This window comes from Furipterus horrens, unplaced genomic scaffold, assembly GCF_987537825.1.
Source record: "Furipterus horrens unplaced genomic scaffold, mFurHor1.1.pri manual_scaffold_4, whole genome shotgun sequence".
Taxonomy (NCBI): domain Eukaryota; kingdom Metazoa; phylum Chordata; class Mammalia; order Chiroptera; family Furipteridae; genus Furipterus; species Furipterus horrens.
Genome location: NW_028327174.1, coordinates 76,665,020 through 76,684,361, shown reverse-complemented (window position 1 = coordinate 76,684,361; position 19,342 = coordinate 76,665,020). Strand labels below are relative to the sequence as shown.

The 19,342-nt window shown below is 38.5% G+C and overlaps 1 protein-coding gene across 3 annotated transcripts in view; it reads right to left on the bottom strand.

Annotated features, from left to right (window-relative positions):
- Window positions 1–686: 686 nt before the first annotated feature.
- SYT1 (synaptotagmin 1) overlaps window positions 687–19,342 on the bottom strand; it is a 393,501-nt gene continuing 374,845 nt past the window's right edge. For all 3 annotated transcript variants that reach the window (XM_090273654.1, XM_090273656.1, XM_090273655.1), the window contains exons 8-9: window positions 8,773–8,906; window positions 687–3,767 (exon numbers count right to left, since the gene is read on the bottom strand). In XM_090273654.1, coding sequence (XP_090129780.1) covers window positions 3,561–3,767; window positions 8,773–8,906 — 341 coding nt within the window. In that variant the 3' untranslated portion in view covers window positions 687–3,560. The remainder of the gene's footprint in view (window positions 3,768–8,772; window positions 8,907–19,342) is intronic.

Below are 19,342 nucleotides of genomic sequence, written 5' to 3'. Positions count from 1 at the left end.
TAGTTGCTGGGATGGGCAAGGGTGAAGACATGTCTCCCTCCTCCTCCCTGCCTTGATTTGCTGTCTCTCCTATCTAACAGTTGGTCTAGAGAAAGTTCTCAGGGATCCAGGTGTGCATGGTAGTGTATTGTGACAGTGCATTTACACGTCCGTCTGAGACGGTGGGCCCCAGGTCCAGGTGTACCTTGTTACATCATTCTTGGTAGCTCCAGCACCCACCAAAAGCATGGTACACAATAGGCACCTGATAAACGTTGAATTTAGGGGAGGGAAGTAGGTAGGAAATTTAATGTCATGCTGCCCTCCAAAAATGGGGTTTAAAAATCTTATTTTAAGCCCCATTCTGGAGAGGCTGTGTGACTTACGTTCTGGAGTGAGAACCCCAGAGCACGTATTTTGGGCAAAGCAGAAGGCCTGAAATTGTGCCGGATGAATTGATTGTAAACAGGAACCAAGAGACATGCCGAGAACAACTCTGCCCAGGAACACTGGGCCGTAATGGCCGCGCATACCCTGGGTATTGCTGACCCTTCAGCCACTTTGTATTCATGGATGGGAACAGAGGCTGCATTCACACAGGTTTCTGCTTAGCCGCCTGGGCTCCCAGCAGGCCCCGAATGTCAGCGGGCCACTGACTTCCCGCCGCCAGAGTCAGGTTAAGAAAAGAATTGAAAGGTGGCAACATCAACAGGAAATAAAACATTTTTATTGAATATCCGTGTAATATGTTAAGTCATTTTAACAACAATCAAAACTACTGTGGAATTCACTACACGAAGTGAAACAAAATTTAAACCACCTCATCAAAAATGAAGGTAAGATACAGCTAAAGTAGTTGGCTCGCGGGCCACGAGTCATATGGCAGAAGGAAACACCCCAACATTTCTACAAGATACAGAGAAAATCCACACATAGAAACACTCAAGCAGGCAGTAAATATACACAAAGGCAACTAGGATCTTTCTAGAGCATCAGATGCTAATACTGTACACAGCTTTGTCAGAAAGGTACATGTGGCTTATCTGAGGATGAGTCTTGGTCTTAAAGCAGGTTCAGTCACTGACTTGTGAGAGATGGTGCAGTACCAACTAATTCTATGGCGACAATATCCCATGTCTGGCAGTGTTGCAAGAGAATGCATTAGTAGTACTTTAATGCAAGAAATAATGTGTCTTCCTCAGCTCAAACCTGCTTGTTTTAAGTGTTGTTTCAGTGTAAACTTAAAGCTGACTACAGTAAAATTAAATGCCAGTTCCTGGTATTTCAGGAATCTTTACAAGTCAATCAACTCCTTCTCTTTGGGATGGCTTGGTCCTTTACAATGGAAAGAGTCTCCTTTGATTCTTCCATTCAAACTAATTATCTAATCTTATGACTTGTGCATTTTCTAGTATCTTTTTTTTTTTTAAGTATGGACCATCCACAGAAGAGGGAGATGTTATTCTTTTGTCCTTTTTGTCTGTCCCAGTTCTAGAGTTTGCACTGGGCTAAAAGGTCAAAGGGCATGCCTCTTGTTTATTGAGGAAGGAATAATGACAGGAATTCTACTTTCATCAGGAAATAGCTAACCCCATGTTCTAAGCCTCCTACCAGCCCTTTTTGAATTCTCTTTGAATTAAAAAAAAAAAATGAGGCATGATACCCTAAAGTCTGAACATGAGGCTAGTGCTTAGTTTTCCTCCATTTGGTTTTGGTATTTGTGAAGATCAGCTTCCACCTCAGAGCTTCACTACTCTCTGTGGCCTGGAAGTTAAAAAGGCCACAAAAGGGACTGGGAGAAAAGACTCAATGCGGCGTGGTAACAGGCTGCCCTTCCACAGAGTGGTTGTCTGCCATCGTGGGGGAAAATATGGAATATTGCACAGTGCTTGACAAAATGCTGTGTGTTCCACCCCGAGCTGTGTATCTTCCTTGTCCTATGCATAGCTTTTCAGTTCTGAATTGGTCCTTTGTAATGAGAACTGTTTGTGCTACACACACCTTGGGCAGTGCATTAGAAGGGAATGGCAGTATTGTTTACAAGATCACTACGGAATAAATTGAGTGCTATCCACTGAGGAAACTACGTGTCTAAGCACACACGGCAGTCACAGTGTTACACAGAGCAGTCCTTGAAGACTCTTATGGAATGACTAGTAGCTTCATAATAGTGCCATTTACTACATAATAACATTGAAAACATTAAAAACTCCTCCTAAATCAAGCATCTAGAATACATAAGAGGTTACTTCAGTTTTCTAGAACTTGTTCTTGATTTTGTTTCACCTTTTTTTAAAGGACAAATTAAAACTTATTTAAGTAAAAACAGCATATAAAAAGATCACTAGCTGTCTGTTTTGGCTTAATTGAAGTGCATTCAGAGCTATGGCTAATTATTTACTTTTCATCTTTTGATGGGATTACAATACTGTCTGTTTACCACAAAGTAATTTTGTGTAATAAACACAGATTACTGTGTTAAAAATATTCTTCTGCATTCCTTCTAATCTGGTTTTGTATAATAAAATATTTTGTTACAAAGTCTAATGTGCAAATGTTTTGGAATTATTAGAGGTGTGAAATCTGGAACAATTCACAGGATGCACATTTTGTATAAAGGTGATAATGGAGAGCTACTTTTTTCTTTTGAAATAGTCAGGCAATATTTCAGAAACACTGACTTCTCCCCTCAGCTTCTCCCCACCCACCCCGTCCCTAAACAAATGCACACACACATGTATGCACATACACATGCATACACACATGCACACACACACACACACAGAATACCATCAAGTTGTTACTCAATATGCAGTGATATGAAGTCATTGACTCCTGTTCATTTGCTCCTTCAAATGTAAGAGTGAAGCCCTGATTTTAGCTTTGTAGATATGTACAGACAGATGCTATTCTGTTTTGTGGCTACGCTTCCTAGAGATCAGCCTGGACGCTGCTCAGATCATGCTAATTTGCCTGTGAAGAAATTCTACAAAACTGGATTCACCCACCAAATATGTGGTGTAAGTGTATCTTGGTACTCAAATGATTCAATAGAAAGCTCAGGTTTAAGTTGTCCTTTAAGATGTCAGTTTCACTGTACTAGTGCCTTACAAGTTGATATTTTTGCTGGAATGCAGACGATACTATATTTACCATATAATATATTATCAGCTCTCCTATATCTCAGTCAATTTACATAGTTTAAAATAGAACATCTTATTAAAAACATCTAGATATACACAGATTAGGAAATGCTTACAACATACAAATACACAAACTAGAAATAAATCTTTAGCATACTGGTATATACAACTGTGTGATACAATAAATAATTTCAGTCATGCTCTATCTACACATCATATTGCTTAAAAGAAGAGTAGATTTGTAGGGCAGTGGCATGATGAAGGACTCAGGGGCTCTCTATATTTAAATTTGTGTGCAAATTAAAACAGGATTTGAAGTACCACTGAATTCTGTTAGGAACACATGGCTGGAAAAATGAAAGGACCCATATTACTGAGGTATTTACAGATACTGGCTAAAGAGCACTATGTGGGCAAATGCAGAAAGGCTTTTTTCCTTTACTTCTTGACCGCCAGCATGGCATCAACTTCCTCCTCTACCTGTAGGGTGTGCCACTGGGCAATGGGTCGCCTGGGGTTGGCCAGCATGTCTGACCAATGTCGCAGCTCCGCCCCGGTGCTGTTGTAGCCCACAAAGACTTTGCCGATGGCATCGTTCTTGCCGATCTTGTCATAGTCCAAAACAGTTACCACCACCTGCACTTTCTGAAAAAGGATACAAAATAAACATTAACCATTCAGCCCTAGAGATACCTCCCTATTACAAAGCTTGCTTGAAATCTAAGGAACTGGAAAAAAGAAGAATCAATTTCCAAACACCAGGACAAGAGTGGAAATGACTTGAATATGAAAACATGTCATCCCTATTTTGCCATTATTACACCATCACCACCATTATAATTGTTGTCATCATCTTCAAAATACTCAGTACATGTTAATATTATGTTTTTGGCACTATTCTAAGTCTTTTATAGAAACTACTCAGCATCTGTGTCAAAATCGATACTATTAATGTTGCCATTATGTAGATAGAAGGATGACACTCAGAGAAATCATATAAGGAGTGAATCTTTTGGTTTCCAGAGTTCGTTCTGTAAACCACATGCTCTCCAGCCTGCATCAACTTGTATTTATCTTTAGATCTAATTGTTTTAATTGTCTCATCAGGGAAATTTCTGGCATTGGTTCTCAGACCATTGTTTTTTTGGTTACAATTCCCAAAGCAACCATGTACCACAATCCCATTTTAGGGGGCGGGGGAGAGCCGATATTTTACATAAAAGCTAATCACAAAATTGTGAATTTAAAATGCAAGGGTAGAGTAAAAGTCTTTAAAAAGCAGAAACCAAGTAAAGATATATATTTTTTCATTCATATATGCTCTCAGTAAACATTTGTTGAGTAACTGCTACTATGAATCTTGCACTGACATCAAATGGAGATAAGCTTTTTAGGCCACATAGGATTTATTTTGGTGATTCCATTAGATTTTGAGGATTTCTTTAGTAACTTACTTTTTGAACTGACTAAACTGATGAAAGCAAGTGTATACCATTATCATCTGAAAGAACATTTTAAAAGGACATATTAGTTCTGCTTCCTAAGGAATGAATTTGTTTAGTCAAAATATGCAATGGCTTCAATTTAGAAATTGAGTGCAAAGATAAAGGAAGACTTCAGAGTAAAGGAGAACATGCGTAGTATTTGGTGGCCAGAGTTAAAAAGAGCAGAAAATGTAGTGATAGAAGCCAGAGACAGAGCTGCAGGGGAGCTCTGGCCCTTTAGTAGACTTGGTACTCTGTGGACTGCGTTCTTGCACCAGTGTGTGGGAGAAGGTGCTGTGTGTACAGCTTCAGGTCAGAGAAAATGATCACTTCTGAGAGTGAAACTTAGAATGTGAAATGAAACACACTGGCAATAAAGGAAGCAGACTTCTGTCTTCCCTTGTGCAGCCTTGGATTGTTTCCATTGTCAAGGGAATTACCTGTCCACTGGATGGTGTTTGGAACTGAGTCTGGTTCTGAGAACTTTTCCCATCCAAATTCATCAGGACACAGTAATATTGCAGAGAAGGGGGTGGGGGGGCATTGGGGACATTGTGCACGAAGGTGACAAGGGTTTAGGAGGCTGGAGTGATAGGTTGGAATGAGTTTATACATCTAGGAATGTATTGATTAGTAACACTCAAAACAAGTATCCTTATGAAGGCCTTAGATTAATTTTTCCGGCTGCATATGTAGTTTATACATTTTGGGGGGAGGTGAGTGGAAGAATGCATTTGTGTTTGGAAATCAGCATATTTTCTTCTCTCATAATATAATTTCATAGGGATAAAGACAGAATGATAACCATATAACCTCAGGATAAAGGAAACCTACAGCCCCATTATAGCATGTGAAACGCTCAATTACTTTCTCTAGGGAAATGCAAAGACTAGGCACGCAGCCTCCTAGGAGGCAAAGAGAAAAGAAAAGAATAAATTGACTTAAGGAGCCAAGGAGGAGGGGAGCAATCAAAGGCGTGCTCGTTATTTTCATGCCTGATGTACTCTCTATGGGGCTCAGGCTCTCTCTGTCCTGACAAAACGTTATTTCCTCCAAAATGCTGCCCCAGAAACCCAGCGTATGTTTTGTTTTTCATGCATTTCATTTTCAGTATATCTGTATTTGCTGCAATTTATAGTTGAAAAGGGACATTAAAAAAAAAAAAAAACAGGTATAGAATTGTATTTCAAAGGGGAAGATTTACAATAGGCTTTTTCATCTCAATGCCCTGCCTTATATTGTTTTGTGGAATTAAAAAGCAAAATACCAGGAGGTATGAGTTTCCACAGGAAGAAAGTCTTAGAACTTGGAAGAGTTCACTGAACAAATATTACAAAATAAACTGTTGGAGAAAATTGGATGTCTTGGGGGTTTGCCAGTGGGTCCAAAGCAGACAGCTCACTGGTTCGGACTAGTGAACAAGGAAATAGGTCAGGAAATCAGTGTCCTCTGCAATGTCATTTACTTATGTAACAGCTGTTGAAATTAAGTAAGTATGTACAATTTGCTGCCATGTGAAAATGTATATGAGAAAGGTTATATAAAAACCAGGAACCAATGTGAGGATGGTTGGATTATTGATTTTTTAAAAACTGCCCTGTATAATACATTAAGCTACTAGCTACATGTAGCTGCTTAAATTAAAATTAAAATTAAATAAAGTTCCTTGATCACACTAGTGACAGAGGTGCTCATTGCCCACCTGTGGGTGGTGGCTACCATATTGAACAGCAGAGATGATAAAATATTCCCATCCTCACAGAGTTCTGTTGGACAGTGCTGATATATATATATTGCTTTAACTCTATTGTTAGATCATTTCTAATAAAATGTTAGTTCAAAAAAGAGACAATATTAACATTGTGAATAATAATAATGATGGGAACCATTTACTGAGCGTTCCTATCTGCTTGGCATTGTTCCAAGTACTTCTATATGCATAGTCTTACTTTGCCGTGGAAGGACATTCTAAGCCTCTGTTTTTTTTTATATAAAAAATTGGGATAATAATGAAATCTCTTATAAGGTTATTGTAAGGATTAAATGAGATTATACATATAAAGTGCTTAATTTGGGCCTAGACACTAAATAAATATACAATAAATGTAGCTACTTTAAAAGTTTATTCATAAAATAGAGTTGTGATTCATTCACGAGGTTCTGCATTCTAAGAATAAATTAAAAAAGTAAAAATATGCACATGCCGAATATTTGATGACTTTTGTTGTTCTGTACTTATAGAGGGTTCCCAGTTGTTGATGTCTTTCTTTCATTTCTCCTTCAGATTATGGGCAAACTTTTATATTATGAAAAGATGGACCCATACCAATTATTTAATAAAAACTAGTATTGCTTTAAGCATTTTGACTCTCTGATGCCCATTAAAAAATTAGCAAGAAATAACCCATAATTATTGGATGTGAATTTGGATTATGAAAGTCTAACTATGGATATGAAGTGAGAAAACCTAAAATAAAAATTAAGTTTAAGCCTTATTTAAAAGTTGCTAAATAATAAGACCATATACCATCATTTTGGCTACATGTAGCACCCTATTTTGACTATGTTAACCACAAAATTTTCTACTAGAATACTTCCTATCAAGGCAATTATTATCTAGCAAATTAAGGTTCCATTTTTAGAAAAATACCCATCCATTCCTATTCAGAAACAAGAAGCTAAATTTAAACAACTGAAATACAATTCAGCCTAAGTTTTCTGTTGTTAATTATCTTTTAATAATAAAGCTTAACCATATGAGAAAACGTATTTGCCAATGATACCTCAGACAAGGGCTTGATCAACAAAATATATAAAGAACTTACACATCTCAACACCAAGAAGACAGACAGCCCAATTAAAAAATGGGCAAAGGGCCTGAACAAACACTTCTCCAAGGAGGATACACAAAGGGTCCATAAACACATGAAAGAATGCTCAAAATCACTAGCCATCAGAGAGATGCAAATAAAAACCACAATGAGATACCACTTCACACCTGTCAGAATGGCCATCATCAACAAATCAACAAACATCTTGTGCTGGCGAGGATGCGGAGAAATGGGAACCCTACTGATGGGAACCCTACCGCACTGCTGGTGGGAATGCAGACTGCGGCAGCCACTATGGAAAACAGTATGGAATTACCTCAAAAAACTAAAAATGGAACTGCCTTTTGAACCAGTGATTCCACTTCTAGGATTATACCCGAAGAATTCTGAAACACCAGTTCAAAAGAACTTCTGCACCCCTATGTTCATAGCAGCACTGTTTACAATAACCAAGTGCTGGAAACAACCTAAGTGCCCAACTGTAGATGAGTGGATTAAAAAACTGTGGTACATTTGCACAATGGAATACTATGCAGCAGAAAGAAAGAACTCCTGCAATTTGCGACAACATGGGTGGAATTAAAAAGAATTATGTTTAGTGAAATAAGGCAGGCAATCAAAGAAAAATACCATATAATATCACCTGATACAGGAGACTAATGAACAACACAAACAAATGAACAAAATTGAACAAGCAATAGAATAGCCGTTATCAGGGGGGAAGGGAGAGGGAGAGAAGGGATAGGTAGAGGAAGGGTCTAGTCAAAGAACATGTATAAATGACACATGGACATGGACAATGGGGTGGGGAATGACTGTGGGAGAAGGGATGGGCTGGGTGGGGGGGAGCAATGGGGGAAAAGGAGGACAACTGTAATTGAAAAACAATAAAAAAATGTTTAAAGATGCTACATATTTAGCATCACCAATGTATTTCTCTTAACTCCTTTTCTTTTTTTTGCTTATAAAGATGTGATGGGAAGGATTACATTTTATGGTCTGGGAGTAAATAGTGAAAGGTCTTCTGTTCTTGGTCTTTTAACCTTTACTGATATACTTTTTGGGTTAGTAGAGTTATTCTGTTGATGTACTTGTTCCTACTTTATTTCTGCTCAATAGAATGTTATCTGTTTTTGGCTGATGAGTCAGCACATTCTGTGCTGTATATTTTATCCTTCCCTCTTGATGTAGCTTGAGTATCAAATGTGTGTGGGAATAAGAACAGCAGTTCTAATGAGGGCATGTAAACTGATAATTTATAACATCTGTGTGTTTAAATGGTGTGGTCTGAAGCAATGAAATTGAATGGGAAGACAAAATTATGTTTGACATTACCTGGATTTGCTCAAAGGGTACTTCAAAGCTGAATGACTCATTGTAATAGGGGTTGAGTGTATTCTTTTTAATTGTTGTCTTTTTCTTCTTCAGCCTCTTGCCATTTTGCATCAGATGAATCTTCACATAAGGGTCTGAAAAACAGAAACAAAAAGTTTAGGAGATCAGAGACACATATTATAGATTACAATTCAGCTTATAAAAATACCAAGTATTCCCAACAGGAAAATAATTGTATTGGCTATGTTTAGTATTTTTTAAAATTTCATTTTTCATTGAAAGATTTTAAGTAAACTGTGGACCATGTTTCTTTCTTTATTTTTTTTTTTTTTGCCATGATAGCATCAATATTTATAGTTGAATTTAGTAGATGAGAACAATGGTGTGCTGGTGAACCAGCTCTTTGAAAAAAAAAAAAAAGACATGTAGCATTTGTCAATGTCCATGGTATAAATACTCTCACCATAGCCAATTTCAAGCTATGAACAGTTTAACAACAAAATTTCTAAATATTTAACATTTGACTCTTGTGAGCTGGCACAGAAGTCATTGCAATATACCACTCTATGGAAATAACTTTTGATAGAGAGAGGACAAAGGAGCCATTTCATTTATTCACGTATTTATTTACTCAACCAATGCAGTGCCTTAGGGAGAGAGTAGTGAACAAAACAGACCAAGTTTTCATGATGGAACTTCAGACTTGTGGGAGAAATAGACAATAGGCTTGTAAAGAAAAGAAATGCATATGAAAGTACAAGTTGAGAAGAGTGCTCTGGAAGAGAATAGTAGGCTAGAGAGATGAGAGGGACTACCAGCGGTGGTTAGTATGGTGAGTCTAAGGCAGGAATGGAATTCTTAGGTCATTCAAGTAAGGCCTCTCTGTGAGCTAACATTTAAACTGACATATGAAGCTTGAAGGGTGGGAAGAGGCTGTGTGTGTGTGTGTGTGAGAGAGAGAGAGAGAGAGAGAGAGAGAGTAAAGAAGAGCTTCAAGGGTTCAGGGAAAAGAGAATAAGCTAGTACACACAGAAGTAATGAGAAAAGGAGCAGAAGAGTTCCTTAGCAGTTTCCCCAAGGCCTCATTGGTTAAAGTAAAAAGTAAGTCACTGAAGGGGTAAGACTGTTCCCATTTACAGTTCTCAGCACTAATGGGCAAATGACATTCCTTCAGGTCACCAAGAACCAATCCCATGTTTGATAAGAAAAATCTACTCTTAATTTTTTTTACTTCATGTATCATGCATGTTCATTATAGAAAAAAATATCAGAAAGCAATGATAAAGAAAGGGTAACTTAAATCACCCATGATTTTACTCCCCTAAAGTAATCACTGCCAAACCTCCCAAAATGTCTTTCCTCTTTTTCAAAACATGTACAGCTGGGAGGAACTTTACAGATAATCTAGTCTACCCAGATATTTTTAGAAGATAAAGCTGCAGACCAAAAAATGTTGTTCTTATCTCCCTCTTCCTATCTCCAGTAGAACATAACTCCTGAAGGACAGAAACTTGGTCTACCATATTCACTAATTGAATTTACTAAGCAGTACCCGGCATGACTCAGTTTTTGTTGAATGAATAAGTGGAGCTTCTTTAGGACCTCATAATCTGGGTCTCTGTACTCTCAGTTCCATCTTCTGCCCATTGTCCCAAAGCCAACCTACTGGGGTTTCTTTGTTTTTGTTTATGTTTTTAATGCTACATCCAGTCAAGAGGCATGTAAGTAAGATTTTCATCAAAATCTATTCTCTTAGTAGGTTTCAAGGTAAAACAGCATTGCCAACTGTAGTAACCATGCTGTACAATAGATCCCCAGACCTTATTCATCTGATAACTGGAAGCTCTACTTTTTGACCAACATTTTCTCATTTTCCTCACTCCCCAGCTTCTGCTCTCTTTCTGTGAGTTTGGCTTTTTTTATAGATTCTGCATACAAGTGAGATAATGTAGAATTTGTGTCTCTGCCTGACTTATTTCACTCAATATAAAGCTCTCAATGTCTATCCATGTTGCAGTTGGCAGGATTTCCTTATTTTTTTGTGGCTGAATAATATTCTATTGTGTGTGTGTGTGTGTGTGTGTGTGTGTGTATACATCTATCACATTTTCTTTATCCATTTAGTTGCTGATGGACACAGGATTTTTTTTTTTTCTGTCTTGGCTATTGTGAATAATGCTGCAATAAGCATGGGGATACAGATATCTTTTAAGATACTGATTTCATTTCCTTCAGATATATGGGGCCTGTCTGGCAAAAGTCCAGCAATTGTTAATATAATGTGAATGGTTTGTGTGACATCAGTGTAACCTGGCAACCAAGGAAAGTGGACTGGAAGGTGCATGTGTGAACAATGACGACTTCACTGTATAGTCAGTGGGGGTGGCACACGCTGTTGAGTGAGCATGTGTACTGTGTGGCCCTCATAGTCAAGATGACTGAGCAAGTAGAGTAATGAATCCACATCCAATTTTGTGTTAAGCTTGAACATGCCTCTGTGGAAACTATTCAGATGGCTCAGAAGGCTGTAGCTATGGGCAACTGGTGACTGGAAGCTTCATCACAACAACGTATCTGCTCATGCATCATGTCTGGTGCAGAGAATTTTGGTGAAACATCAAATCTCCCAGGTGACTCAGCTCCACTACAGTCCAGATATAGCACCCTGGCTTTTCCCAAAACTAAAATTACCTTTGAAAGGGAAGAGATTTCAGACCATTGATAACATTCAGGAAAATATGATGGGGCAGCTGATTGCAATTGGGAGAACTGGGTGAGTTCCCAAGGTACCTTCTTTAAAGGGGACTGAGGCATCATTGTCCTATGTACAATGTTTCTTGTATCTTGTATGTTCTTCAATAAATGTCTCTTTTTCATATTGCATGGGTGGATACCTTCTGCACAGACTTCATATACCCAGGAGGGAATTGCTAAATGATATGGTTGTCCTTTTTTTAATTTTTGAGGAACCTCCATACTGTTTTTTCTAGTGGCTGTACCAATATACATTCCTACCAATAGTGTACAAGTGTTCCCTTTTCTCTACATACTTGCAAGTACTCATTATCTCTTGTCATTTTGATGATAGCCATTCTGACAGGTGTGAGATGATCTCTTATATGGGTTTGATTTGCATTTCCCCAATGATTAGTGAATTTGAACATCTTTTTATGTGCTTGTTTGCCATTTGTATGTCTTCTCTGGAAATAGATCTATTCAGATCCTCTATTTTTAAAAATTGGATATTTGGTTTTGGTGTTTCCCTTTCTTTCTTTCTTTCATTTTTCCTTTCTTTATTTTTTTTGCTCTTGAGATGTATGAGTTACTTATATATTTTGGATATTAACTTCTTATCTGATATATGGTTTGCAAATATTTTCTCCCATTCCATGGTTGTTAGAGATCTTATTCTTTATCCACTTTCCTGCCTGGATAAGTCATGACTGTCTAAGTGTGACATGTTATGTACTTAAGTGGTTATATTTAAGTATTTTCTTATTCCAGGTGTCTGACATATTTGATTGCTCCTCCACCTGCTCCAGTCTTACATTTTAATCCATTCCTTGATTGCTTTGATTTCCTAAGTGTCCTCAGTTTCCTTCCTTGCACTGACATCTTATCTTGAATCTGGTCCCTTTGGTCATGGCCCTAATATTTTGGTTAATTTATTTGTAACTTCTTCTGGGATCTAGACCTGGCTACTGGCTCCCTAACTATGGCAGAGTCTTCTAAGTAGAAATATACCCACTGAGTATGTGTCATGCCTATGATTTAACAACACACCTTTCATGGTAAGGATCATCTCTTCTGCAAAGCAGGAATCTATATAATCAAATTTGTTCTCTTTTGGGGGCTATTCCACAAACCAAATCTTTGTCAATTCAGAGTTTCTTGGTGGCATAGAAGTTCTGGTCGTTGCATAACTGGACATAATTTTATAGAAACGATAGAACAGGCTGTAATGAAACTCATTAATGTTTCTTTTGCTTTTCCTGAGTACAACTGCTGGACACCATGTGTGGCATCTGAACTTCCATTAGGTTTTGTAAACATGTAAATATCATGAGGAAAGATGCAGTCTGTAAAGTTGGGCTACTGTCCTCAGGGATTTTCTCTCTCTGGTGGAATCACTTTATTCTCTTCCCAAAAGATGCACTCATGGAACTCTTCATCATTGAGGTAGTGACAGTCTTGTTCATACTATTTAGATAATTCCTGTTGCCCCTGAAACAAGTGCAAGACTTGGGACACTGTGCTGCTTTTATGTGTTTAATTTGTCTTTTAAAAAAGGGTAGGGCCTTTCTGATTTTTCTAACTTTGTAAAAAGGAAGGTCTCTTTTCTGATGTCCGTGTAGTCTCTAATAGAGTATGACTAACAGTTCACTTCTGGAAAATGATGGACTGGATTCAGAAAGAAGGTTCCTTGTTGCCAATAATAAGCTGCAGGTACAATAAGGACAGATTCCTTGCCGAATTTTTGATGATGTTCAGGTCTATCATTTGGATTTGTTATCACGGTGGCACTGCTGCCCTTCATCTACCATTTGTCAGGCTTTCTCTTGATCTGGAATTAGCTGAACTGGACTTTATGTCCTTCTTGTTACGACTTGGAGATTTTTGAGGATGTGGTAATAAAATCCCCCTTAAACCTTTATATATTGACAAGCCTTTTTAATATACAAAATTGGGGGTTTTGTTTCTAATGTTCGCAATTATGGTAGGGAGATTAATAGCTCTCCTAAAAGATATCCACTTTCTCATCCTCAGAACCTGGGAATATGTTGCCTTATATGGCAAAAGAGACTTTATGAATGTGATTAAGGTTAAGGATCTTGAGATGAGAAGACTGCCCTAGATCATCAAAGAGGGACTGATCTAATCACACAAGTCCTTAAAAACAGAGGACCTTTCCTGGCTGTGGTTAGAAAGAGATGTGACAGCAGAAGAGGGTTAGAGATGTGCTACATTGCCAGCTGTGAGGATGGAGGAGGGTGCCCCAGAGTGCAGGTGGCTTCTGGAAGTTGGAAAAGGCAAGGAAATACATTCTCACTGAGGCCTCTGGAAACAAATACATCCCTGCTGACACCTTGATGTTAGCCCAGTGAGACCTCTGTCAAACCTCTAACTGTCAGAACAATATGTAAAAGAGAATGAACCTGTGCTGTTTTTAAAACTAGCTGACCATGGCAGCACTAGAAAACTAATACAACAACTAAAGTTATAGAGAGTCTCTCATGTAGCAAGGTTTGAGATGAGAGCTAAATTTAAACAGGTCTAGATAATGATCTTTTGGAAATAATTGATATATTTTTAAATCTTTTTAAAAAATTACTCTGTTCTCTAAAGTAAAAACCTTCAAAAAGTTTATCTTCTTTTAATAAAAAAATGTTAGCTAGAGTATACAATCAGAAGATAATAGTTATATATACAGATATTTCAGGATCCATGGCAAAATTAGTAAAACAAGATGAAATGTTAGTTGAGAATAATTTTCAAAGTAAGACACATTGCAAGGTTTAATGTAGTAATGTTCCTTTATATTTGTAGAGTACTTTAAGGTTATATATATATTTTAAAATCATATCATCTCCTTTAATCTTTACAACAAGTCCAGTGAGGAAATGGTCTCAGAAAGGCTGTTTGTTCCCCAAGCAGTCAGATCAAGGACTTCTGACTCTGAATCTGTTGTTCTTCATGATATGTTGGAGAAACAATTTAGTACAGTGTTTACAAGTACAGGCCCTGGAGCCAGATTAACTTGAATCTTGGCTCTGCTACTAGCTGTGTGGTCCTGGAAAAGTTATTTCACCTCTTTGTGCCATAGTTCCAACAACTTAAAATGGTGAGAATGATTACTTGGTCAACTCTTGCTTAGGAGCAGCTTTGAAGATGGAAGGGCGAGTCCATAGCTCTGCCAGTTGGGCAGCCACTGTTGAATGTAGATCATGCAGTGAACAACCTATGATCTGGTGCCAGTATTTTGTTTATTTCGTCCCTATTAATTTTAAGTGGAAGACCTCTCATATAAATCTCCCATATTGATTGGTAAGAGTTTCTTCCAATGGCCTATTGCTAGCATGCTGATCTGGCCCTGATGCTCCAATATTTAGCTTTAGGGAGAGAGAACCATTGCCTATACATAACCCTTCAGACATTACGTTGCATTCCATTCACCTGTGTCTGATATTCCTTGCATACACTGAATCTGTCATTTTCTTTTGGCTAGGAAGTAAGAGGGGCGATGACATATATATGGCCCTATTTTTCTGCTGTTTCAATTAGCCTCCTTCTTTGCCATCTCCTATGCTGTACTAAAGCTTAGTTGGTTTGATGACTTTGTTTATGGAGAGGAATGGCAGGCAAAAGAAACCCCAGAAGTTGTCTCTCTCCTGGATAATCATTGATATCACCTTAGCTGGCATTGTCCACCTGTTATAGAGTCAATGTTTGTGTCTTTCCAAACATATCTGTTAAAATCCTAAACCCCAACATGATGGTATCAAAAGGTAGGTAGGGTCTTTGGGAAGTGGTTAGGTCACTGTGTAAGGCTACAATGAGAAGACAGGTGTAAACCAGCTAGAGAGCCTTCCCCAAGAACCCGACCAGGCTGGCTCCCTGATTTCACACTTCCAGTCTCCAGAACTGTGAGAAATAAACATTTTCTGTGTAAGCCACCAGTCTCTGGTCATCTCTTACAGCAGCCTGAGCGCATAAGACAGCACTGTTCCTGCTACACTTCCCTTTGTCTCCTCCTTTCCTCTCTGAGCATGAGCTGACCTTTATTTTTAGCCTTTCCCTTCTGCTTCAAGATTCCCAAAGACATATATTATGAGCTTAATCAGATTTGATATTATTTTAAGACACACTTAATGGGATTTTTCTCTATACTACTTTCCTCAGACACCCTGCAATGCAACCTTATGCTTCCCATATCACTGCTAGTTCTATTAAGCAAAGTTTCTGGCCATGGAACCTGGTACTGGAAGGCAATGTCTTCACTCATACTGATGTCTCTGGCACGGCTTTCACAGGTAGAGATACATTCTCCCCTTCAAACGTACAGAGTAAACTTGGAGGAAGACTTTGGAATTAATTCAATAAGTGGTTTTCCTTCAGTGTTAGAAATCCAATGGGCAAGCTTTGCAGAAGCGTAAGTACAACCCATATGCTGTACAATATGATCATAAGCACCTCAGCTCTTTCCTTCTCCTTCAAACAAGAAACCTACAGAGCTCACTATCCCCACCCCTTTGTGCCATGATTCCAGCCTTTTGGACAAGTTAGAAAGTTAGAAAATTTGGAGCCATCTCTGGTTTCTTCTTCTCTCCCTCCTCTGAACATATGGCCACCACATTCTTCTAATTTACCCCCATGTTGGCTTTGGTTGGCCCCCTCTTTATAACTCATTGTCACATATCAAGATCAGAAGTTCAATCTCTCTTGTGACTATGCCCTCAAACTATTCTTCATATAATTGTTAATTTTTAAAACTATACTGATCACACCATTCCCCTCATTAAAAACGTGTACTGGTGTTCCAACTCAGAAAATCTGAACCAGACCATGGCATCCCCAGCCCTGCCCTAACTTATTTGGCTCACTTCCCACAAACCCTATTCTCCAGTCATGGTCAACACTCACTGTTCACATGGAGAATGTATTTTTAAATTTTTATTTGCTTTTTCAAAAAAGGAACATAACCATTTTATTATCCAGCACTTCAAGTCTCTCTAGAGGAAACAGGAAGTTTGGAACATTACTGGCCCTTCGAAAGGAAATGAGGAGTAGGTAGGCACACCCAGAGGTCCCTGAGTATTTTACCAATGGGGACGTGTCACTAGAACAACCAGGCCCACACCTGACGTGCTCCTGCCACAGTCTGTTCCTCACAGAGAACCTAAAATGCCATGTCTTTTAGCCTGAAATGCCATTGCTTTCTTTTCTCATCTTAAGTTTGGTTTAAAGATAACATCCTCCCTAAAGCTTTTACCGATGATTTTGTCAGTCAGAAAATGTCTCTTTGGGGGAGAAAAAAAAAAAGGACAAACCTTTCTCTGGCCTGCAGCATTTTCTTTTGTACCACTGCAAGGTACATATGTTTATTATCTGGCATTGGAGGACTTTTGTGGTGATCTAATAACAGAAAAGCCATATTCCCATGGGAAAATGTTTTGAATTCAGAACCATTGGCTTCAAAATGAATTTTGAGAAGACTACCCACTTGTAATATGGGAGCTTCTTCCATCCCTATTCCATACTCTTAATACCCTAGCACGTTGTCACCCCCTCAGGCAGCTCTAATGTCAAATTATGCAAACTTCATAGAAATGTAATTGCAAGACAGCTGGCTGTAAACAATGATTCTTTTGTGTGAGATATAAAGGAGCCACTAAAGACTTTTTGTATTTACAATAAGAACTAGAAAGCAGCAGTTCAAAGCCAAATAATGCAAGATGCCTGCAGTTTTCATTTTGACAATTTTGCATAATTGTACTGTCTTCTTTCTTAATTAGCACACTGACCGGGGGGCCTTTGTAACCATGGCCTTTCCATTTCAACCAAAGACTTCCCTTGATACAACAGCCCCACTGCAGCTGATTTGTTCAATTCTTCTGAGCCAGTATCCAGCCTCTGGGTAACTTCAGGTATTATTCCTTTCACCTTTTTTCCTAATGTTCACTAAATTCCAGCTTATAGTGTTGGAGGAGGAAAGTAATATTCGTATCAATTAGAGTTCTGAATTCCAAGTGACTAAAAACATGTTTCTAAAATGGCGTAACTTATAAAGGTAACTTATTGGCTTATTTGATGGAAAAGTCCAGAAGTAGGGCTGTGTGGAAAAGATGATTAATTGTCCTCCAAAATTGATTTTTCCCATTTTTAGGAATAAAAGTCCTGGAGTTTTACTGGGCACCTACTGGAAGTATTTCTCTCAGACTCTCTTTTGACTCAGTATGGCCAAGTGACTAACTTCTCCTGGCTATTGGAAGTGAATGAAAGTGATGGGTGTGAACTCCACAGCATATCCTTAAATCAGTGGTTCTCATGGGGTGCTATTTTGCACTCTCCCCAAAACATTTGGCAATGTCTGGAAATGTTTTTGATTGTCATAACTTGGAGGGGAGCGATATGGGCATTCAGTGGGGAATAGCCAGGGATTCTAAACACCCTACTGTATATAGGACAGCCCTCAACAGTAAAGAATGTTCAGGCCAAAATAATAGTAGAGCTGAAATTAATACACTCTGCCTTAAAATGAGGTTTATGCCCTCCACTCTTCCTATCTTTTCACTTGCAGCTGAAACATGAATGACCGAGCCTTTACCTTGCAACACAAAGACAATACTCTAGGGCAGCAATTTTCAACTGGTGTGCTGCAAGTTTTTAAAACATGAAATACCTGACTATCTAGTCAGGGACACTGACTTCTTCTCCCTTATATTGTCAAAAAAGTAACAACAGCTAACACAATGATAGCCATCTTGTGCAAATATAGTGTTTTTGTTTGTTTGTTTGTTTTGGTGTGCTACAGAATATTAGTAATTACCTTATGTGAGCCATGAAATGAAAGAAAAGGTTGAAAATTGCTGCTATTGGGGGCAAAACAACAAGATAGGAAGACCCTGGGTTCCTATGACCTCACAGCCCCAAATGCCCACCAGTTTTGCTCACCCACCCACTTTCTTGCCAAGATGAGGGTGATAAAGAATTTCAGACACTTATTGTTTTGAGCCACTGTAATTTGGAGGCTCTTTGTTGCAGCAGTTCTGTCTGTTCCCTTTCTGGTAAAGCTTCAACAATGTCAGCAAGGTCCCAGGTTTGCCTGTGTCTGTGCTCTGTTTTCTAGGGGTCTTCCTCAAATTCTACATGGCAGCCTCCCCAGGACATGCTAAGCTTTCCTCTTAAGGTTGTAAATGACTGTATAGCTACAAGTTTCATATCATCACCCTATACTATCCAAGGGAAAAAAAAGTCTACATAAGAATTCCCAGGAAAAGCCCATGTTTCGTCTGATTGGACTAACATAGATGAAACATGTACTCTGTATTAACCCCTGTGGTGAAGAGAATGTGATGAGCAAGGTTGGCTTAATCCTGAGTTACATGTCCATCCCCAAACCAATCAAGAGGGCCAGAGTCCTACCTTTGGAGTTGAGAGTAGGCTATGCACAAGGCTAAGAATGGAATATGGTGGTTCCTGAAACAGGAACTAGAGAGTGGACAACAGAAGTTGGGAGGCAACCAACCAATGTTTATTGAGTTTCTCAACCTTGGGTCTCTAGGATTCTATCTCTGTCTAAACTTGGAAGTGTGCATCAACTTGTTTGTGAAGAGACATCCCTTCCCAATTGAGATCACATTTCTTGTAATGAGCCCCCTAACACTTGTATAAAGTGATCCAGCAGTAACAGAGACAGCAGAAGTAAAACATGGCAGTTTTAGAATTCCAAGTTTCTTTGCCCACTGCAGCATTTTCTGTGCACTTACTGAGCAAGTCTATTTCATCAGAGAGCCAATCATTTAACAGTATACAAATAATTAAATAGCAATAGGGTTCACAGAGCAAACAA